Raw genomic sequence first — 23,725 nt, 5'->3', positions numbered from 1 at the left:
TTTGTCGTAAAGTTTGGTTAATAGTTTTCCTTTACCGTCGATTTCTAAGTGTAGGTCAAGATATGAGGCTGTAGTATCCAGGGAAAAAGATCTGGTTTGGAAAACAGACACACATAACAAAGAACATAAAATAACAAAAATATTACATACAAAGTAACAAAAGTAAATAGGGAAATCGGACTCCACTAAAACTGGGAGTATAAACCAGGTACAATGGTAGGGTAAGCGTCCCCTGCTTTTCTAGGAACTTAAAAATTACAATGAAACCTGTCGAAACCGAAACTCGAATAATCCAAAAACCAGAAGACATTAGGCACTTTTGAAAGTCACTCAATCATAGTATTTATCAAAACATGCAGTATTACAGATTTTATACAATTAGTGTATGAATTTATATCTTTCTATGTATTTTTGGTTTTAATGATGACAAACAGTTTATTAAAAATCAATGATACATTACTTCATCTCCTTTGTAAATGTTATCATCTTGACAGACACCCTTGTTTTGTTTGTAAAATTTGCAGTTTTGCTGTTACTGTTGAAAATGTAACAGAAATGGACAGAAAATCTCCTTATTAGTGGTACACCATCCTAGACGTCCTCCATTTACCAACAACATGTAGTACTTGACTTATATTATCGATCTGTTCACATTTATTTCTCTCAATAGACATTGTGATAGAGGTGGTAATGGTGATATCAGAAAGTTTATAAATTGCATTGTTCTACAAATTAAAGTGGGACTTGAAGCTGGTCTATCCAAACGATTGATATCCAGTAACACCGTTTAAATATTCGGACAACTCACTAGCTATGTACATGTATCATGTGTGTCAGATCAGTCTATAATAACTTCAACTTCAACCACACAAATCTCATATCAATTCATTTTATGGTTGTTAAACTTGCAATCTGTAGAATACAATTGTGTATGTCATTGAAGCAGAGAGTGGAGATAATTTGTGCCACTGTAAGTAATTTATCTATTTCAAAATATAAAACCTTTTGAAAGGTAAATATGCATAATACATCTTATTACACAATATTGTATTATTATTCATTATAATTTATGGTACACACATTCGTTATCGCTTGCTTAATGGAGATTTCGTTTATTATACATTTTACATCAACTTTGTTATCATCTGCAATTAACCCAATGTCCTTGTCCTAGTTACTCAGGGAATGTGAATTTAACTGATGTTATAAATTGAAAATAGGATTATGAGATGTTTCGATGGGTGAGATAAGCGAGCTATGTGTGAGAAAAAGCGACAATTGAGGTAAAATTCGTGAACAAACCCCAACGACAAAAGAACAAGCGAAGAAAAATGTACATCACAACAGAACACAAATGTACACAGTGGAAAACAAACAGCAAGAATCAAAACACGGAATAAATTCATGAGCGCGTCTTCGACCTTCCCGAAATGACATTGGTACATCTAGCAGGTTTAAGTTCGTTCTTTGTACATTCACGTTTAACTCGTTTTCATTTGAATTGAGGCTTTTAACGGAGCGAAAAAAGGTTCAAAGCAATGAACTATTTTGGTCTATTGAATTCATACCTTTTATGGGAATTTTTGGGGTTACTGATTTTATATACAAAGTTCATAAGTTTAATCCAAACCTCTATTTTTTCATATGTCATTAAAACATACCAACATTATTATAGGAACATTAAATCTCGCATTTGATATACAGATTTCAGATTATATGTTTAAACAAAACGTGTATTTTTTTAGGCGAAACAGAGTACGCTTTCCATAATAAAAAGGCATTTGATGCTCTAAAACGATATTTTATTACTTAAGTAGCACTCCAGCTAAGAATCATGCAAAATGTGATTGCACTGTAGATTTCAAAATTAAGAGAGATAAATCTGTAAATGACACTCAAATACAATAGAATCTACTGTATTTTCAATGTCGATTAACTCCTAAGAGCGGACAGATTGGAATGAATAATTACACATTTCATAGTATAGACCCATAAAACAACTTAATTACAAAAATAAAAATACGTAGCCTTTTTGGGGTGTATCACATTTTTCAGATTTTACATGATTCTTACAAAGACAGCTACTTAACATATTGCTTGTTACAGTAAATGTAATGATGTGTTTTGTTTCAACAGAATTTGTCATGGATACAGTGACGGAAAACAAATGTTCACGTGTCCAGAAAATTGTGTTTCTCGTCTTTGCCTTTGTCTTTTACTGTGCATATGTGATTGTCGCAGCTGCCTTCGACATTGAAAGAGCTTTACCTGTCATCTATTTTACTGTTTTCTTGGTATTCTGTTTTGGTTGGTATCTAATTCGTAGGTATTTCGGAGAGCAGATACAGAATCATTGTTCTAAAATTTCAGTTTATCTAAATTGGACAAGGAACCGAAAAATAACCATGTAAGTAATCTTAATTTTAGCCGTTGTTATAAATGAAATCACAACATAAAATGCATTAAAAACTTGGTTTAAACGTTTTATATAGACAAAGTTGACGAGAGAAAAGAGTACTATTGGATGTGGTAACAAACAAAGTAATATACTTTTAGTGAATGGTTACATTTATGCCTTAACGATATAGAATCATTTTAGAACCACTTGCACTAAAAGTGGTTCTACTTAATGAGCCTGAGTTACTGTACCCAAATCAAGCGCGATCTTTAAATCTTTCACCGAAAGGAACTAGATGGTTAGTTAAGAGACACCACGGAGTCTCTCTTTCTTGTAATAGTTCGTGTTATAATATTTATAAACATAATATTTGAGCTCCAGATTTATAGTGAACAAAACTGTACGCTGTCATGAATTAATGTAGTATGATCAATTTTGACTTTCTTGAGAATTTTTATCCAAAAATTATTTAAAAAAAAAAACATGAAAATCTTTCAGAATTTTCTTTTCTAGATGCCTTTATACAATGACAGTTGTTGGCTGCTTATGCTACTTGGTTATTGCCAATATCAATGAACTAGAAAATTTGGTTTCTTTAGCTGGACTTGTAGTATTTGTTGCAACATCATGGGTTATCTCGTTTGACAGAAAAAAGGTAGAGGTATATGTATCTTGCATGGTGGTCACATTTTTTTTCTTTAGTTAATAGTTGGTAATGAAACAAGAAATAACACTACTGAATATAGGCAAACGCAAAAATATGTACTCGCATCATTGAGATGATTCAAATACTTCTAAAATACTTCAAATTCTAAAAACATGGACACTTATGAATGAAATGTTTTGTTTTTTTTTGCTCAATAACAAAAAAAAATCAAAAGTAAATGGTTGATCTGTTGTGTTTTAATTACAATGTAGTAATACATGTCTATTTTGAAACACCTTAGATTGACATAAAGACGATATAAATCTTACCTAATTTAATTTATTATATACTTTATCATCTAGATAAAGTGGCGGCCGGTTATTTGGGGTATAGTCCTACAGATGGTACTTGGTCTGATTATTTTAAGAACAAAAGTTGGAAAAACAACGTTTGCTTTCCTTGGAAAGCAGGTTGAAAACTTTCAAAGTCATGTTATTGCAGGAGTTACTTTCGTCTTTGGTGATAAATATGCTGATTTTGAGTTTATATTTAAGGTAAGTTACATTCATCTCCTTGTTTTACTGTAGTTTATACTAACCATGACAAACATAGCATACGATCTTTTATATTAAATGCAACTTGAATTAGTAATTAAAGGCCAGTTGAAATTGTCCAATACATCCTGTATTCGTGGCACTAACTAAGGTAATATGAACAAATATATTTGAAACTTAAACATTTAACCGTAAGCTGATAAAAGTGTATCTGCATGTCAAGGCCCAACTTTTTATTTTCATGGCACAAATACTTGATAATCACATGCACAAGAAAAAGAGAGAAGCAACTTGCTTTAAATCTATTATAATTTTATTGATTTTTAATAGACAATTTATTGAATGGTTGATTCTGCATCGGTCTGACTAGCAACAGCAAAATTCTAAACTACTTAAGTCGGTTTTGTTTATTTTTAAGTTAATGCCTACAGTGATTTTCATCAACTCTGTAGTGTCCGTTCTATACCATTTTGGCTTGATGCAAATGCTAGTTGAGAAGTTTGCAGTGATTCTGCACGTAACTATGGGAACAACAGCAGCAGAAACGATGTGCACTGTAGCTAGCATGTTTCTTGGGCAGGTAAATTGTTATAACAAAGGGCTTTTGCTTTTTTTGGAATCAAAGGAATCTGGTTCACCGACTGGTTATGGCGCGTAACTTGTAATCATGAGGTCGATACTACAATGGCATCAAGCCCAGCATGTGTGCATGTTTCCAGGCACCAATCTGACTATCATTATACCTTAAGGTCCAGATTTAGATTCCCTGTTATGGTACAGACAGGGTAACTCGTTCTTTGGAAGATCCTCCGTAATTACAGAATTCGGGCTGTTCGTCCTTTGGATAATCCCAATATCGTAGAGTTCGGATTGTTTTTCTTACGAATGATCCTTGGAAATATATAGTCTTGGTCATTCGTCCTCTAGATGATCCGTATATGGTAGAATCCGGATTGCTCGTCCTCTCCATGATCCCTATATATATAGTAGAGTCCGGATTGCTCGCTCTGTGAATGACGCCTGTAATTGTAGAGACTTGGTTGCTTATCATTTGGATGACTACTATAATGGTAGAGTCCGAGAAACTCGTCCTCTGAATAATCCATAGTGATGGATACCGGACTGCTTGTCTTCTAGTTGTTCTCTACGATAAAAAAAAAAAAAACGGGTTAATTTTCCTATAGAAAAATCTTGAAATGGCAGAATCCACGTAGCCCATCCTGCGATTAGTCCTTCAATGATAGAGTCATGCTTGCTCGTCCTGTGGGTGATCCATATAATATAGTGTTCGTTTAGATCCCTTTGATGAAATACTGATTTGACATATCTATGAATTATCTTTGTACTGGTTGAGTCTGGGTTACTCTTCCTCTTCACTACTGGGTCAAACAATGACTGATATGACCATCTGATACAGACACAAAATGTCTCAATCAACCCTTTTTCTGTCTATTAAAAAACATTACCACAACGGTAAAAAGTGTTGCATTAGTCATTTTTTGTGAATCTAAACATAATCAAATGGTTTGGCTATGTCAACAGGATTTTGTTGAGTTGGTTAAAAAATGTCTATGTCAACGGTTTTTTTTTTTTTTTTTTTGTTGATTTAGACATATAATGTCTATAAGGTAGAAAAAGTGTGTCAACCTCAACACAACAAAACGTTGTATTAGACATTTTTGTGTCCTACTCAACACTACATTTGCTTTGTTGTTTGAAGACGCATTTTTGTGTTGAGTTCGACAAATTGTGTTTTAAATGGAAATTTTTAGTGTTGAGTGTTGATATAGTCAAAATATTACTAAGTATAACAAAATGAGCGTTTAAGTAGAAAAAAAAGTTTGCTTCAGTTATATTTTGACTGTGCATGGACATTACAGGGATTATTTTAGCCAACAGTGCTTGTTATCCCTATTTTGGACGAGTCTAGGCTTGTGCGTCTTTTGTTAATTCTTGTAATGGTCCGGGTTGGTAGTCTTCTGATTTTCTAAAAAGAAATAACGAGAATAAAAGGAAACTGAAGAGACTGAAGAGAGAAAAAAATAAAAATATGGAAAATATGATCTTATATTAGATATTGTAATGGTTTTATATGTCAGATGATTACAATTTAATCATTTTGATTACATTTTATCGCGTATACACGTATCAGTATTAAAGTGCACAAAACGTGAAGTCTTGAAGGGTTCTTGACATACGTATGTTAAAGTAGCCAGTTTGTCTCTAGATTTAATATATTTTTCTAACAATTTATTACAGCCAGAAGCAAGCTTTACCATTCGTCCATACCTATCACTTCTGACTAAGTCAGAGCTTTTTGCCATTATGACGGCCGGGTTCGCTTCTGTATCTGCAGATATATTTGGGCTATTTGTCCAATATGGGGTGAGATGTACTTAGTTAAAGTAAATAGAAATGGAAAAAGTAATTGTCTTGTTAATATTTCTGGTTCCTGTTAACTCAGGATGCTAAAGTAATTCAAACAACCTCAATAAAAAATATCAAAAATGTAAAAATATAAAATTTATATTTGAAACCTCGAAAATGAAAAAAGCAATTTCGAAGAAAATACAGAAATATACAGTGATTTTAGTCCGTATCATGTACGTTCCGTGTGTCGATTGCCCAGACTAAGTTGGGCCAACCTGCGTGTCTTTATTGTGTATATATTTGCCTTCCTTAGGTATCCTCGGCACACATCTTGACAGCCGTGTTAATGTCAGCTCCAGCAGGGTTAGCTATTTCTAAAATTATCTGTCCTGAAACGGAAGAATCTCAAACAAAGACATGGAAACAGATCCAAAACCTTCAGACACAGTAGGTACGAGCGATTATAGTTGTTGATAAACGAAATATACAGGACGATTTTCTTTTTCCTAAGGTTTGTTTATGACTTACCAAAGGATATGGCAAATGCATTATATATGCAAAAACCTAGAAAAAGACAATCCATATATTTTTATTACGAGAAAAACTCTATGAACTGAAAAAATATATATATGATGCTTTAATCAACTCCAGAGGATGCATTTTGTTGTGAAGCATTATTAACTGATATCATATGTATGTGTTTCTAGCCGTACGAAGTTTGTTATAAAGCAAATAATTGATGATTGTTTCAGTAATCTTATTCTAACTTTTTCAGGTCTGAATCTTCCAATGTGATTGACGCTGCAGCTAAAGGTGCACACGACGCCATGACGGTTCTTTTGACTGTAATAGCCTGTCTTATTGCTTTTCTCAGTATCCTGTCATTTCTAAATGCTGTATTAGCTTATCTTGGAAGTTTGGTAGAACTACCGGATTTATCATTTAATGTAAGAAAAATATAAGATTGAGTGTGTGTTTCTAGAACAGTAAAGCTAATTTGAAAAACCCGTACCCGGTCCGTTTGTGCCTAATCTGATTGCGGTTATGATTTCAAGCGATCATACGCTTATTTGAGCATTACATAGTATAAGACTCTTACAGATAACATGACAATCTATATTGACTGCAAAACTCATCGAATTTGATAAAACTATCCCTAGTATCAGAGTTGATGGGCTTTAAAAGAATTGAAGATTAATTAGGAATTGCTCTAGTCAAACAATTAAAAAGCTACTGGCGATTGGTTCATATACAAAGGTATTTCATTTTTATTCCAGAAAGCTCTTGGTTTTGTCATGATTCCCGTTGTATATTTGATGGGTGTTCCATGGAAGGACTGTCGTATCGTCGGCGAAGTCGTCGGATTAAAGACAGTTGTTAATGAATTCGTAGGATATACCAGACTTGGGGATTTTATTAAAATCAAAGCAATTTCAGTAAGTAATTTTTTTCCGAAATATTTTTTTTCTTTTAGTCACCCATTTATGTGTTATACAGAAATTGTATGTTAGAAACATCAAGTAAATCGGAACTGGTATTTGACTTAGAAATCTGGCATAAACGCGTAGTGTAGGAAAAATATGAACGGCTTTGAAGTATTGGCAATAAGTTGCGGGAATAATCCTATTGCGTAATACGAATAACATAATATCACTAATTTGTGATGTTAACAATAATTAAATTAGACACAACGTCATATACAAGCTAAGCATATTTTGCAAAAATTGAAGACAAATTATATACAAAACTTAAAGCTTCCTATTCTCTAACAAAGTTGAGGCATAAAATCTCCTCCGAATACCAGTTATGCTCTCTTTCAGACAAAAAGTCAAGTGATTGCTACATATGCCCTTTGTGGGTTTTCTAACCCTATGACAATGGGAATTATTGTCGGAGGATTTAGTGTCCTTATACCCGAGAGGAAGAAAGTTGTTGTAGATGTCGTCGTGAGAGCATGGATTGCTGGTTGTATAGCCTGTTTTATGACGGCTTGTTTTGCAGGTTGGTGCAATATTTACTTGCTTTACGCTTACACTACCGGTGCACTTGATCCATGCTCCCAGTTTTTAGTGGAGTCCGAGTTGCTCATTTACTTTTGTTACTTTGTATGTATGATTTTAGTTACTTTATGTTCTTTGTTGTGTATGTCTGTTTTCCATGTCTGGTCTTTGTCCCTGAATTACATTCTTTTGATTACCGCTATAACCTTGGTTCCCTTGATTACTCTCATTAATTGCTTAGTTTGATCATGATATACCTAACAGATTTGCGTACCTGATCAGATCAGCTTAAATGAAACAATATAAAATAAAAGAGAAGTCGTGTTTACGTACATTTATAATAATTCTCATAAGGTTTTATACCAATGTATAAAATCGACCTTTATTATTATTCAATTCAGAGAATGCTAACAAAATAAAAAATGCTGACATTTAAGGAATTACATTTGTGAAATAATGCTGAAAGCATCTGCTATTTAGCACTATCATTTATATCACATAAATGATTTAGATTTCAACTCGAAATGTGTAGATATTCTGTCAATAACATTCAGTATTTCAAACCTGAAATAAGGAAAGGCCTAATGCCTTTCTTGAAGTTAAATTTTAATTGCACAAACTGAATTGTAGCATATAGGAGTGGGAAATCAAAAGTTCTGTATACATATTCTGAAAAAAAATTGATATCAGTTCACCTAACCACAGAATGACTTATCTTGTTTGTTTTTTTTTTAATCTTCATACAGGTTTACTTTATGATGACAGTGAAATGTCAACAATTGTTAAGAACGGAACCAGCCCTTTTAATTCCAGTACAGTCTTAATTGAATGATATCTTTTAAGAGAATACAAGGAACCAGTACTGTTCAAGTTGTCCATAATCCAAACATACATTATTCCAATCTTCTATAAAGATGCTACCGGATGTTCATAATTAAAATGAAAAACTTGCTTTTGTATCTTTAATAGAGTTAAATTATGATATCAGGAATTAAAATGCCCCGTGCAGGTCCGGGTGTAAAAAGAATAGGCCTGCAGCGGTGCTAAGCATGTCGTGAAAGGCGACTAAATAGTGCTCAGAACCCTAGCCGGGGGCTAGGGAGCTCTGCCCACACAGCAACTGGGATGTGTGCCTCAGGTGGTGGAATGGGGTACCCCTGGCGTGTTACATGCTGGGGTTGTCAGGCTATAATACGGAAAACCTGACCGCAAACCATAGTGGTGCACCGTGTTGGGAAAGATGCCACGTTCCTCGCACGTTAAAGAACCCTTCTGTGGTATTCTCCCGGGATAGGAACCATAGGCCCCGCCACAGGAGGCTAAATTGCCCGACCCTACCCACCTCTCCCTATTTTCAGTGGCAAACAAAATTTGTCGACCCCATTGTCCTTGTGTCCCATCCCTTTTTCATTTCATAATCTTTTCATGTTGATTTTATCATCAATATCATGTTCATCGTCTGGATATAGCTGAAATATTGCTGCTCGGACGTTAAACCCGAACAAACAAACAAACAAACAGGAATTAAAATTGATAACAGATATAATGATCTATCATGCTGTAAAAAGCGTTGTCTACTAACAATTTAATTTGATTGTCCATTTCTCATATGCGCAAAATATGTTATTTTCCATAACTATCTTGGTGCTGTGATGTCATTAACGTCGATCGGTACGCATTCCGCATTTCAAATAATTCTAAACTATACAAGGTTTTGTTGACGGGGCAAATCTTAATTATGACTTTAATCGATTGGAATTAAATCATTAGAATTGGCAGGCATGAACCATGATGAATACGAGGCACATATCAGTTGACAAGTTCAATGTGGTCAAATGTTTAGGTAGTAACAATGAACCGAGTTGTCATTATTGTGACAAAAATGCTGATTAAGGTTTTGATTTTAACACGGTACCAACATTCGAGAAATTCTTTAATTCTCTTGATGCACATCATTGTCATGTGAAAGAGTTGAAATCTGCCTACAGTGGTATGTCATTTTTTTATAAATACAAAATTACCAATCGTATATAGATATTGCATATTTTGATATGGTGTACACGTGTATCAAGGGGTAATCTCTCTTTAGCAGCATAAGATTAATATATTAAGGAATTTCAAGACTCATAAATGATTAATATACAACATGTGCTTACAACCAATAATATCGAAATAGGAAGCCGAATCCAGCACAGATGAGTCCTAGCAAAGTATAAAAGGTAATACAACGGTGTAGCCCAATGCTTAATACAAGGAATGAAGCCGAAGTGTTTAGGGGTTTCGAATTTTGTACCTCGGCAAATAATATATGATACATATTTGGGTTACTTATACGCAATATAAGGTCAACATGCTTGTTATAGACCTTTGTCATAACTGTTCTTCTTTCGAATTCAAAAAACATGATCAAGATAAGAGACAAACATCCAAGTGGAGAAAGAATTGCGCAGTTTGAAATCTTTTGATTGGTTTCTAAATGGTTCATGTGGTTACCTTTTTGTATTTGTCTCTCAAAACTTTTCTGACCCGTGCAGGTCCGGGTGTCAAAAGAATAGGCCTGCAGCGGTGCTAAGCTTGTCGTAAAAGGCGACTAAATAGTGCTCAGAACCTTAGCCGGGGGCTAGGGCGCTCTGCCCACAGAGCAACTGGGATGTGTGCCTCAGGTGGTGGAATGGGGTACCCCTGATGTGTTACATGCTGGGATTGTCAGGCTATAATACGGAAAACCTGACCGCAAACCATATTAGTGCACAGTGTTGGGAAAGATCCCACGTTCCTCGCACGTTAAAAAAACCCTACTGTGGTATTCTCCCGGGGTAGGAACCATAGGGCTCCGCCACAGGAGGCTAAATTGCCCGAACCTACCCACCTATCCCTATTTCCAGTGGCATCATTTTTCATTTCATCATCTTTTCATGTTCATTTTATCATCCATTTCATGTTCATCGCCTGAATATTGCTGAATATTGCTGCTCGGGCGTTAAACCCCAACAACAAACAAAGAAACTCATAACTTTTCTACGTTCTAACCTTGATTTCAAAAAACATATTTGGCAAAGTTTGTCAAACTTTAAAATGAAAATAATCAAAATTAAAATTGATACACGAGCACGTTGTACTTCCAAATTAGTTTAGAAATAATTATATCAGTCTTTATATTTCTTTAAGGAGCAATGATTCCTTACAGTTATTTTTGGTGTAGTGAATGGTTTGTCTGCTGCAGGCGTTATACTCGCACTGTGGCTAACTGACAATATTTAAAAATTCTTATAATTATTATTATTATTATTTATTTATTTATTTATTTATTGTGCTAATTAGATTATTTTTATTCGGATAAACGACTTCAGTGGGGTACAAAAAACTTTTAGAGTTATCTTTCTTAGTGCGATTCCTAGACCCAAGACTTACTTCTATATATGGCATGCCCTGATGTATCTTATAATTTTTATTTTATTTTATAAAACCCTGTTTTCTGCAAGTACTTAAAAACTCACAACGTATACTGACTTTTTTGCAACTGTTATTTGCAAATATTCAATTGGCGATTGCTCTATTTATATTTTTTGTGTTTTGTCTGGTGATGTATCTGGCTATGTTAAATATTTTTTCTTTGAGGAATATTACCTCTGTCTCTTAATTATAGTAACTGCTATTAATGGGATTTTCGTGTTTCTATCAGTCTTAAAGTGTTGATGGTAATGCTTATAGTAATAATTTTGTTTTTGGTTCTGTTTTTTTAGATGTTTCCCTTAAACTTGTCTATATATTCTCTTCGATAAATGGAGACCGTTTAAAAACCTCGGTTCGAGTGTTTTGTCTATTTTAAGTAGTACAAATATATATATACATTCTAATTTTGAAATCTAAGTCAGGAAACATTTAGATAACTGTGCAATTGTTTTCTAAATGATTAGTTTCAAACCAAGTTCAAATGGACGACACTTCAAATGGTTGTACTTTAAGGGTTCCCATTTTTGTAACAATATGTTTCGTATGAGTACTTCTTTTTCTTATATTGGTTTACTGATATAAAGTTTTTGTCCTGTCTTAGTGTCTGAGACTTCTGTAATGCAATTGTATGCTCTTTTGTATAAAAAGTATGGAAAGCTGCCCATTTTTTGTTTTTGTTTTGCATTTTTATGTCTTTAATGTCTCTTTAATTAAATGCGCATGATAATTCTGTTGCAAGATATTTAAATTCATCGTTTCTTCAATTTCGATTTGGTATTGCCGAAACTACAACCTAGAATGTATATACGTCGTTCAATAATTCAAAATAATTTAGCAGATATATGAGAATGTTCATTAAAAACAAAATTTCCTTTTCGCATTGCGACAATTTCGATTTTTTAAATGTTTAAAATTTCTTTGAAGATTACCGATATGTGGTTACGGATTTATTTCGATACAGCTTCTCGAGAACTTTTAGTACGGATAACATTCGTTTTGGTTGTCGTTGAATTTGGCAGTCGATTAGTCTTTGAATTGTTGGCCTGTGTTACATTTAAGAGATAATTGCTTCATATTCTGAATTTTCGACAAACGTGTGCGATTCGTATTTTCTTACACAATCCGAATTGAAGGTTTATAATTTCGTCCACAAGTTTGATTTCAAGAATGGGACACAGCGGGAGGAGTGTTGTCATTTACATGACATCATGATGCAGAACACACATCACCTATGATGCTATCGAATTTTTCAGGTTTATTTAAAGTATTAAGAGTAATAACATAATTACCACGGATAAAATCCTGGTATACTCGAAATGAAGGGTATAAACCGCGAAGTTGGAAACAACTGCAATGGTCCTGACTTCGCACAGGCATTTCCGATAGGAATAGTGGGTTGAATCTGTTTTTAGCGAACCAAACCTTCCGGTCCCATGGCATTAGTGCCATTTCTAAAAGAATGTTTTCCCAAGCACCTACAAGTATACCCGACGTTTGATTTTTACGAGTATTTATTTCAACTGTGTTCATCTGCAATCCTTTAATTATCGATTCCTTTTAGTTTTTTTTAATAATATGTCGTTTATTGAATACTCGTCTCGGTGGTCATGTGAGGTAATAAATTTCAACTTTTTCAAAGTACAATGAAAGCCAATCATCTAAAGAAAGAGGGGACTTTTTGATCGATAATTAAGCTTCCTTTTCGATATTTGTGGTTTCATTGTTTCGCTTTAATGCTGCGCTGCTAATGAGAGGTTAATCCTTGTAAATCCTTGAAACATGTCCAGCATAGCAAAATTTGCAATATTTTATGCTAGGTAATTTTGCAGCTGCAATTCTAATGGTCCGTTGGGATTGTTTTGTAAATAATTTTTCAAGCAATTTAGTCTTCAATAATCATATATTTTAATGTCAGCAGTTTGATACAGTCACAAAGTACATAAATAAATTAATCACAGTCATAGCTTTAAATAATGATAAAATAGGATTTCATTCACACTAATGTACGAGTTGCTTCCCTTTAAACTCACCTTTCTACAATAATACTGTTGCTTACACCGCTACCACACATAGAAAAACCTATCAAGCACACACACATAATAAGCAAACTCTTGATAAAATAGAAATATATAGTTTAAGCCACCTAAAATCTGATTTTTCGAACGAGCGTGTATCACGTTATATTGTCTTGCAGAATATAAAAAAATTCCATTTAATATCATTTTGCTCATCGAAACAAACTGAATTCAGGGGCTTTATAAAAACTCTAAAATAAGTGGAACTCATTTTACACCCTTTTTGCCTTAATTTGCATAAATGGTATTAAAGCAAATGCACCAAATGCTAAAATAACATGTTAATGGAATGTTGAATTGGAAAGGAGATGCTTGTGGGCACAACCATCTGATTTCAATGGGCTTAGATATTAATTGGAAGCACAGGTAGGGGCAGAATTTATGGCAAAACCTTTAAAATCGGGGTGACCAAAAACAGACATACCACTGCCTTGTACTCTCCGATGTTAAAAGTAGGAAAAATATACATTTCATTCAAACTATCAATGTTAACTTAAGAATTTGTACATTTGTTCCCGCTCACCCATTAAAATCTTACGGCTGTTCCCTGACTATTGGTCTATAAAGGTTTTAGCATGAAAAACTGCTGGTCAATTTAGTTGAGCTTTGTTAAGTAATGCAATGACAACATTGGTTTAACACAATAAAATAAAGTAAACAAAAATGAATCAAAATGTCGAGACTAAACTGATCTTACAAGTTTTTCATTTATCGTTTCTGTTGGCTGTGTGGTTGTCCTGACAAGGAGAATTATCAAAATGAAAGATTACACCAAACCGTTATTGCTATAGAACTCCAATCAAGGGCGATCAATCATGTTTTAATCTTAGTTTAAATCCTCTTTAAATAGTTTGTAATATTACAGACTGATATCAACAAGAAGGAATTTCCTATGAACTTCTTTATCTTTCTTAATAACAAAATCTAGACAGAGCTGCCAAAATTTTAAAATGCATGGACTTAAAATTGTTGTGGGTTTTGATAAAGGGGTATGAATTGTAAACAGCCTCTTCGTCACCAAGGGGACCTGTTCTTAATCATTTCTCTTCTAAAATTTAGCAACCATAGGAATGTATATAAATAGATGTTTCGTGAGTTTCAACCAAATACAGATGACTCCCTTAAATAATAAAAGGAAAAAATATATTTCATAATTTGACACATCTTTGGAAATGATCTTAACGATACTTTCGACAATATGTACTGATTAAAGAAAACATATCTTGTTCGTTTTATATAATACACGATTAGGGCTGACCATTTGATTCGAAGGGGAGGCCAGACAAATTTTGTGGGGTCAGGATATTTTTGTTTCAAAATTTCCGGGTCTGAAAATTTCAACTACATCAGGGCAAGATTATTTATTTCCATTTCACTGTATATGAAATATATGGACTGAGGTCAGAATATGTATTTATTTTCTAGGAGGTGTAGGCCTGCTATTAGGGCCAGAATATGTATTTATTTCCATAATCTACCAGCCCCCGACCAAACCCTTAGCCTCTCTGCATAATTGTGTAATAAAATTGAAAACCCTTTCCTATTTATAATTCTACTTCACATGTGAAAATAATGCCATTGATTTATCAATTGTTACTGATTAAAACAATATAGCCTGCCGAACAAGAATATGTATTGAATTCGAATAATGCTGATACTAAAACTGTTTCCTGTAGTATGAATATTCCTGGGTAATTTGAATAAATGCATTTAGGTAAATGTTTATGGAAACATAATAAATCATACATAGCCATCTTCAAATTCACCAGTTGTATAAGATAGGGTTTGTGATGTTGTACTTGAGAGACTTGATGCAGACATAGCACGCACTAATTTTGAGGAAGAACGAGAGTTTTCGCGCTGGGTATTTAGTAATGACGTTCTTCCGGTAGACAAAGGTGTGGCTATTTTTGGAACTGGAGTTTTTGATCCCGACCTTACCCTATCACTCTGGTCAGAATTACTGTCACTTCCATTATTTCGAGAGTAATAACCAACTTCATTGCCACATTCATCATAATCATCGTAAATATCGCCATTATATTCAATATAGTCTCCATTTGGCATACTGCCCCCGGAAGACTGACGGCTAAAAGGATTGTCCTTTTCATTTGAAGCACTTAGATTTGAAAAGGACTTAGATTTTCCTGTTTTTGATAGGGAAGCCGGTGCCGGAATCCTAGTTTTGGGTCCATCTATATTATCCTTGCGAGGCTTAACATTGAGAATTTCTTTTATTTTTGACACTAAAATTGTCGCATGATTAACATTTGTTCTTTTTACCTGTCCTGACGACATTGAAGAATCATCAGACTGGCTTGACCTTCTTGAAGATGTTTTTGACCTTGTAGGAGTGCAGGGTCTTGGTGGCGTAGACGCTGGTCTATTTATAGGCTGTGAAGAAGAACTAGTTCTTGACATTGACGGGGTTTTTGGACGAGACGGTGTACTTTTTACAGATTCTCTTGACGGTGTGGATTGCCTACTTGACGTTCTAGAGGTAACGGATACTTTCCTTTTAACATTTTCGTTACTATCTAAAGAGTACTCGTCGTCATTGTTTCCATTCGGAACATCTTTGTGATTTACCCCGGGGGTTTCATTGACAGAGGCTCTCAGTTCATTTTGTCTCATTTGTTCGAAAAGTCTGTCCATTGTAGCGTACATTTCCGGATCTTCCGGTGGAGCTTCCAAATTACTTACGTCTGTATCAATACTTATACCGTTAATTGGCAAAGAAAGAGCAGCTTTGATTTCTTCTAATGACCTTGATTGGTTATTGTGCATGTCCATCGGACTTGGCGTTTTAGATCGTTGGTAACCATGTGATAACGATTTGTTCAGTTTTGACCCATGGCGTGTTTTTGCCACTGTTTTAGCAGCATCTTCCACCCAAGCTTCAGTTCGTTTATTAACAACATGTGATCCATCTTTTCTATTTATAGTCAAAACAACGTCGCCATTTTCGTTTTTGTTGTAACTTCTATCAACACTTAAAGTTCGGGGATTTTGTTGAGAAACGTCCACACTACGTGATCTCATACGACTTCGATCAGAAGCAACCTTATCTTCCTTCTGTCTTCCAGCAGCCGGAGATCTTGCAATAATTCTGCTAGCGGTTGGCTTTGGTGTTTTGTTTGGAGTTGCACCACTTCGCTGTACACTAATGCTATGATGCCCTTTACTTCTGTCTACGGTAATAATAGGATCTTCGTCCAGAGCACCCTGCCTAGAAAGGCTTCGAGGTTCAGCACTTGGCGTGCGGGGTCTCCGTTGAACAACAGGACTACAGGGAACGGTTCTACTTTGTCTTGTCTCGTTAAAATCAGTGCTTGATCGCACACTTTGAGTTCGGTTAGTGTTTGTTTTAGACTCGTTTAAGTCCATTTCGAAACTTTGTGATTGTCTAAGGGAACTTTGACGGTCATTGGGACCAGGAGTAGTTGACCGACGCACTGGTTCAATTTTGTTTTCTGTTTTACTAGGACCGGGTGTCATTGCTCTTCTTTGCATGAATTGACTAGTGTATGACCCTTTCGTCGTTGATGCCGCTGTTTGTGATTTAACCAGTATATTGGATTTCCGAGGAGTAGGTGGTCGGCCTGCATTCGAAACGGACGGTACAGCTGATGACGCTGTTGGTTTGTTTAATGATGTGCCTGATATTTTTCTAGATGGTGCTTCCGTGTTAACAGGAGACGTTTGTTCAACCATAATTGAAGAAGTCAAATTTTCTATCGATCGTGTAACACTAGAAAGGTCCTCTTTGATTAACTTCTCAGCCTTTTCTTTAAGTTCTTTAATATTTCCGACAGGTGTCGCTGGTCGAGGTATTAGAGATGGTGTACAACGACCTGACGGCGTAGAAGGACGTGGAAGAGATGACTGTAAATTGTTTCTTTGCTCATTATCAGTGCTTCTCACTGCCTTATCCTCTGGCAAGTTCTCATGTGCGCTTTGGTCGCTTAAAGATTGTCTATTATATGGGTTGTTCCGTAAAAACTCAGATGTATTATTAGTCTGCTCTTCACATTCATTGCTTGATTGAAAAGTTTTCTTAAATAGGTCTAACTTACTTTCCATTGCACTTGAAACGCCGTTACTTCCGACTGAACCCGTTTTATTATCGTTTGCTAATCCAAGTCTACTTTGAACGTGCTCCACAACGCTGTTTGATGACGTATTGTTGTCGCCATACTTTTTCCTATATGAATAGTCATTTTCTGCATTTATCGTAACATAACCTACATTAGGTTTCTCCTCCTTTGGCGAGAATCCATCACTTTTCATTGCTACGCTTGATGTCCTAGTAGAAAATGATGGTGTATCAGTTTTGTATGATTTGAAATCAGTAGAACTTTTGAAAGATGATGGTTGAATACTTGATTTTATTTCACTGTCTTTAGAATCCTGTGAGAATTTAGACGCCATCATGCCTGTGAAACTCCCCATTGTTGATTTATCACGGGACGTATTAACGGGAATATTGTTCTTGGTTTCATTCTCAGAATCCTTGTCGAATTTACTAGTCCTTAAGATACTTCTTGGTTCAGAATTTTTGTCATAAGAAATATCACTATCACAACTCGTATCGCTTAATGTCCTCATTGGAGAACTCTGTCGCCAATCGGTAGACGACCTTAGTGGCGTATTATTTTTCGCGGCTGAATTCCTACCCGAATAGTCACTTGAATTGTTGAAGTCAGATGACGAGCGCAATGATGAATTATTTGTCATAGATGAGGTCCTATTGATTTGATTATTTGAACTAGAATAATTACTTGAATCAACTGATTGTGATCTCAAATTAGATGTTGGTGTCTTTGGTCGAGACGAAGATACAGGAGTTTTTGGACGATTTGTCGATACGGGCGTTTTTGGCCGATTTATTGTTGATACCGGTGTTTTGGGTCGATTTGAGTTGGTTACTGATGACACTGGTGTCTTTGGTCGAGACGACCCAGTAGGCGTCTTGGGTCTGTTCCATGAGGCAGATGTGAGTATCTTTTTCGGTTTCTCGGGCAGCTCTGGCTTTTCTAAAATAGTCTGATTTTTAATGCTCCGTGAAGAAGCATCAAAGCTTTTGGAAACACTAGACCCTGTTTTTGAAATAGGAGGCTTTTTAGATGCTGTATTATTTACTCTGTAACTCTCTGTACTACTTTGTGAGCGGGGTGAGTCGGCACTTGTTTCGGAAGTATTCCCATTTGGAACAGATAATGCATTGTTCAATAAATTCTTGAATTCATCTAAAGTCATTGTACTTATGGCGTCCATGCTAGGGACTGATCCATCATTTTCGGTACTCTCGGTAGAGTCCATTTTAGGTTGTGGCAGCTGACGACGTTGAGTACCTGGTGTGTTGGGTGTTGACCTGAAATAAGCAGAAATAAAATAATACAAAATTCTTTACAGATATCTATTATAAATACAATAAACGTGGAAGAGCGAATTTCGAATGTGATATTTAAAGAAATGCAGAAAAAATAACGGTGCTTCGAAACAACAAGCAACAGACAGAGACTGGAAGAAACGAACTATCATAAAGTTAAGATACACTAGTCCTCAATAAAAGTTTTATTGTGTGCATTAAATTCAAACATATCTAATATTTTACTTGTGTACTTAGTCTTTAGTTACAACCATTGATATACAGTGTAGGTATACGTACTGAGTACAATTACACTGCTGTTTACAATGTTTAAACTTCTAATTACTAAAAAATGTAAATACCACATTTGAATTTTTAAACTTATAAAAAAAATTGTGGATATCCACCTGAAATAAGCTTTTCTTTTATTCAACAAAAACATCATTAAAATTCTTTCTTTAAAAGGAAAAAAAAACAATAATTTTGTTTCATTGTTGTGCCACTGTAAAATTCTAATTTAGGTTAGTTTTATTCCACTCATTATTTCTTACAATTTAGGTTGACAGATAAATACATGTAGCCCCGAAGACCATAAATAAAACTTTTATACCTCCACTTTTGTCCGCAATAAAATTTTACCTACTGCTAACAACTACAAACTTAAACTACATTATTGTATGAAATGACACTTAAAAATCCAATTTAACTTGGAAAACTGGATAAAAGCCAGTATTTTATACCGTTGTGGTCTGCATTTTGACAAAATTCAAATCGATATTAAATTTTAACGTTGAATCAAGTAATTAATAGATTTTTGTGACTGTTTTCTTTCTATGAGTCGAAATATTAAAAGGCGAACACAAGACTCTTGGGATAAGCCAATTTGCAACACAATAGAAGTCTAAACTAAATCTGCTATGACAGGATAATCCATATTATAACAATAGAATCTTTATTATTATCTACTTATGAATAATTCATTTGTTAAGTTTGAAAGGAATTTTGTTTTCATCTCCATAATTTATGTAAACATGTACGTATACATGTACTTGAAAGGTATATACATGTATTAGTAGTATTACTTGTAATTCGGTTGAATTCATGAGCTTTCAGTGGATGCAGTCAGGGTACTAGTATATTGTAGTTCATAAGTAGGCTCTTAGTACTCTTCTTTCTTCACCCACAGTTTTTAGCCATTTTATTTCATAATTCAGAATATTTTGTTAACAATACTGAAAGGGTAGTTTCACTGAAGTATCATTTTTATCAGTTATAAAATATTTGAATAGAATTATGTAAATAAGTCATCCCTGTGAGTAAGCCAAAGAAAATTTAGGAGCTAATTCCATTACAGAAAAAGGGCAGTGGGAATTTACATGTGGGGCAGATGTTTTAAGGAACATTTCTTTACTCAAAATTATGAGGAAAGCAACTATATTGTACAATTCAGCTAGATGCATAACAGTGAGTTTGAAATATTTGCATTTCTAGAAATACCTTTCTAATATAAGCGTACAGTGGAAACACTGCCTTAAATGAAATCAATGCATGATGGAGATAGACATCAAAGAGTGGCACCAGGTGAACGTCTTTTATAGGACAAACAAACGAATGCATTGCCAAACTATGACCAATATAACAAAAACTGCTTTACACCAACAAGTATTGTTTTCTTCATCTGACAGAAGTATTAGATTGTAGATCAGTATAAATCTTGACTGTAACCTCATTAACTTGTTTGTACATGCAACTGTCCTTAGGACACGATCCAAAGGCGAATCCAAGAGGGGGGTGGTGAACAATATCTTAATTTCGTGCGCGATTAAGGTAAAATGAGCGAATAATAGCCTGGGGCCAGTCTGGAACCACTCCAAATTTACAAAATCTCTGGAACCGCCCCTGCAACCTAAAACCAACGAATGAATAAACAACAAAGAAAATCAGTATTACGTCGACAATGTACAGTAACTGCCTGAATTATTATCTTATAAAACGTCCATGTTGTTACATGCAATTCAAAAACTGGCAATAGAGCGAAAATAATTTGTTTAAAAATTGCGCAAAAGAGACAAATGTGTATTTTCACTCTTACAAAAAGTCTCAGGTTGTATATCTCTACATTAAAATGAAATGCAATCTGGTGAACTTGTGATTATTATATCTCACTACCAAGATATCTTCCTTTAAAGGTTATTAAAGAAATGACTATTATATTTTGTCAGTCTTTGAAGAAATAACCTCAGTCACGTGGTGCACACCAAGTTACCTGCGAAGCACGTTGTTTTCATGTATGGACCACGGGCATGGTTATTTCAAACAGACCCAAAAAATGTTACAGTCATTCCTTATAATTTAATTTAAGTACCAAAATTCAATGAGTAAATTATTTAAAAAAATTGATGACGTCATAGTCATTACAAAATTTGGTCTATGAGATGATAGCTATTTTTTGGATCCAATCAGAAACTGTATTACTTTTTTAAATAACAGAATAAGATATTGTTGTTCCTTGCCAGAAGTGGATTTTTTTCAGATGTCGAAAATTTTGAAAGTAATACATGACCAAAATGTTTGTTACAGTTGTTTCCAATATTAAGATATATTAAATTACCACTTTCCCTTTGCAATATTGTGAAAAGATCTAAAATTGACTTCAGTAAAACAATATCTCATTCTGCTCAGCATTTAGTAAAAGTAAAATATATACAGGTCAAGATCATTTTTTTTATTGAAATACCTAATCATTCCAAAAGCACCATCTTCAAAGAGTTTAAACAATGAACTATCGTCGACAGTAGAAACGGCAGTAGAAATGAACTTAACGCATAACCAAACAGTATACATGCACGTTTCAGAAGTTCATAGGACTTTTCATAGAAACAGAGGAAAATACAGTAGACGAAATAAATTATTCATTGTTTCTAACAAAGAAAGGTTCAAATTTCATTACAAATAGAATGTCAATTTTCAAACCCTATGAAAAACGACCAGGTAATGTATCTGAATAATGAGAATACGTCCCGACTTGTCACATGTGTACAAATTAAATAAATTCCTTTTACTCCAGGTATATGAAGTAGCAAGTTAAATTTTCACATTTTGGATAATATAAAGTATCGATACAACTTTATTATATAATAAAAATCGGCTTAATTAAATTGAATAATGTCAATAATTGGCCTAATAAGATATAAACAGTTATCTGTTGAATACATAACGGTCCTGGTTTTGACTTGCTTCTTTTCAGGTGTAAAATTGTTTATTGATTACCTATGTACATGTAGACTTCATTTACCTTTAATGGATAAAAGAATTCCATTTAAAACCGTGGGCTATTATTCATTTTATATGCACATTTTGTAAATAAAAGATTTCATGCTCATACTTGGTACACAAAGTAGCTCTATACACATTCGGTAAAATAAAATATCTTATAGACAGAAAACACAAATAAAAATAAATAAACATTATTTCAATAGGTCGTGAAATCTTACCGTGATGTCGCGATTATTTTATGTTTTGATGGGGTAGGAGTTTTCCTAGCTGGACTTGGTGATGTACATCTTTTAGCAGGTGCTGGAGAGACACATCTTTTGGTCGGAGATGCTGGTCTGTTAGTTGACTGTGGTTTAGATGAATACGTAGAAGATGGACCAGGAGACGGAGATCTCAATTTCCCACTTGCCGGAATATAATTATTTTTAGATCCATTCACACTAGATGTATTAATTCCATTTGATGACAAACTTGATTTGCCACAACTTCCAAATGAATTAGCACTCGGTTGAGTGGGTAATTTCCTTGGATTAGGGCCAGGGGAAGCACTACGCATGCGCACAGGTGAAGGAGGTCTTTGATACGAATTGGACACTAGAGAAAGTTTCCTGGGTGATTTCATGGAACTGGGAAGGGTCTGAGACAACTGTGGGGTACTTGCACGTCTCGGGGTTGTCGGCTGTTTTTGTCCGGCTCCTCCCTGAGACGCCCGATGACCTGAAGTAAACAAAGGCAAAAAATTACTCAATATTGTTGCAATAGTATGGTAGAACTTTAAATTCTATTCAGTGTTATTTTACGGAATTGATGGGTTCAGATAAATAAATCACATTAGTAAATGGTGTGTGAAGATTAAGAAAATGGGAAAGTCAACAAAAAACTTAAAATGGCTTAATGAATGACGTTTTAATGTCTGTATGAAATAAATAATTTCGTTTCTGTTGTTTATTTTTGTGTTTTAAAATGGTGATTCAGAATTTGTCACTTTATACTCATTATACTTACGTAAAAAGGAATAAATGTTTACAATAATATTTATATTAATATTGATAAAGAAAATGGGTTCAACAGAATGGGTAACTCCTTCCAGTATTGTATCTGATCATGACTAAGTTATTTCGATCTTAATATCCTCTAAGGTAAAAGAAATTAAACATGGCCTCAATTGTACTTTTTAAAGGCAAGTGTACTTCTGTTCAGAAGCGCCTAGTACAGCCTTTCACGGAAATGTAAATACCAAATACAAGACTTTTACCTTGTTGGCACAAAAATACGCACCGAATGCTCCCTTATTGGTCAATGTGGAAGAATTACAACTTTTAGAGCTTTTGTTGTCATGAAAAATTTGTCAATTTTCCTAAACAGAATAGTTTTACTCAGGCCAAGAATTATCAAGATTAGATGGTGTAAAGGTGTAAAATTTAGGAAAAAACATACAGGAATCAATTGCGCTAAATAAGGATGATAAAAAATGCACCATGAGTAATACGCATGAGATTCGACTTGGAAAATGAGCAGGCTACTGTATCATTCTACTCGTGACAAGAGAAATAATCGATAAAATTAGGCATTGCCCCTAACG

At 34.5% G+C, this 23,725-nt stretch overlaps 2 protein-coding genes across 4 annotated transcripts in view; one reads left to right on the top strand and one right to left on the bottom strand.

Annotated features, from left to right (window-relative positions):
• Window positions 1-677: 677 nt before the first annotated feature.
• Window positions 678-8,919, top strand: LOC148607833 (solute carrier family 28 member 3-like). Of its 2 annotated transcripts, none has more exons than XM_088546612.1 (11): window positions 678-970; window positions 2,137-2,407; window positions 2,912-3,053; window positions 3,407-3,598; window positions 4,017-4,178; window positions 5,858-5,983; window positions 6,282-6,415; window positions 6,744-6,915; window positions 7,246-7,404; window positions 7,789-7,969; window positions 8,715-8,919. In XM_088546612.1, exons 2-11 carry the CDS (start codon window positions 2,145-2,147, stop codon window positions 8,798-8,800), a joined length of 1,617 nt encoding a protein of 538 aa, XP_088402738.1. In that variant the 5' UTR covers window positions 678-970; window positions 2,137-2,144; the 3' UTR covers window positions 8,801-8,919. The 2 variants fall into 2 exon arrangements, with proteins under 2 accessions (XP_088402738.1, XP_088402739.1); XM_088546613.1 differs by lacking the exon at window positions 678-970 and adding an exon at window positions 1,098-1,283.
• Window positions 8,920-13,302: 4,383 nt separating this feature from the next.
• The window catches only part of LOC148607832 (uncharacterized), a 37,952-nt gene continuing 27,529 nt past the window's right edge, over window positions 13,303-23,725 (bottom strand). For both annotated transcript variants that reach the window (XM_088543861.1, XM_088543862.1), the window contains exons 4-5: window positions 22,362-22,860; window positions 13,303-18,870 (exon numbers count right to left, since the gene is read on the bottom strand). In XM_088543861.1, coding sequence (XP_088399987.1) covers window positions 15,237-18,870; window positions 22,362-22,860 — 4,133 coding nt within the window. In that variant the 3' untranslated portion in view covers window positions 13,303-15,236. The remainder of the gene's footprint in view (window positions 18,871-22,361; window positions 22,861-23,725) is intronic.

Source organism: Perna viridis, chromosome 9 (assembly GCF_037379345.1).
Source record: "Perna viridis isolate PV_CMFRI_1.1 ecotype Kerala chromosome 9, ASM3737934v1, whole genome shotgun sequence".
Classification (NCBI taxonomy): domain Eukaryota; kingdom Metazoa; phylum Mollusca; class Bivalvia; order Mytilida; family Mytilidae; genus Perna; species Perna viridis.
This window is presented reverse-complemented; position numbering and strand designations above follow the sequence as displayed.

Bases quoted from the DNA above. Each gene is read 5' to 3' on its own strand.
- LOC148607833 (XM_088546612.1), top strand. From the start codon at position 2,145: ATGGATACAGTGACGGAAAACAAATGTTCACGTGTCCAGAAAATTGTG. The intron at 2,408-2,911 runs GTAAGTAATCTT...TTTCTTTTCTAG, and splicing joins AGGAACCGAAAAATAACCAT to ATGCCTTTATACAATGACAG. The intron at 7,970-8,714 runs GTTGGTGCAATA...ATCTTCATACAG, and splicing joins TATGACGGCTTGTTTTGCAG to GTTTACTTTATGATGACAGT.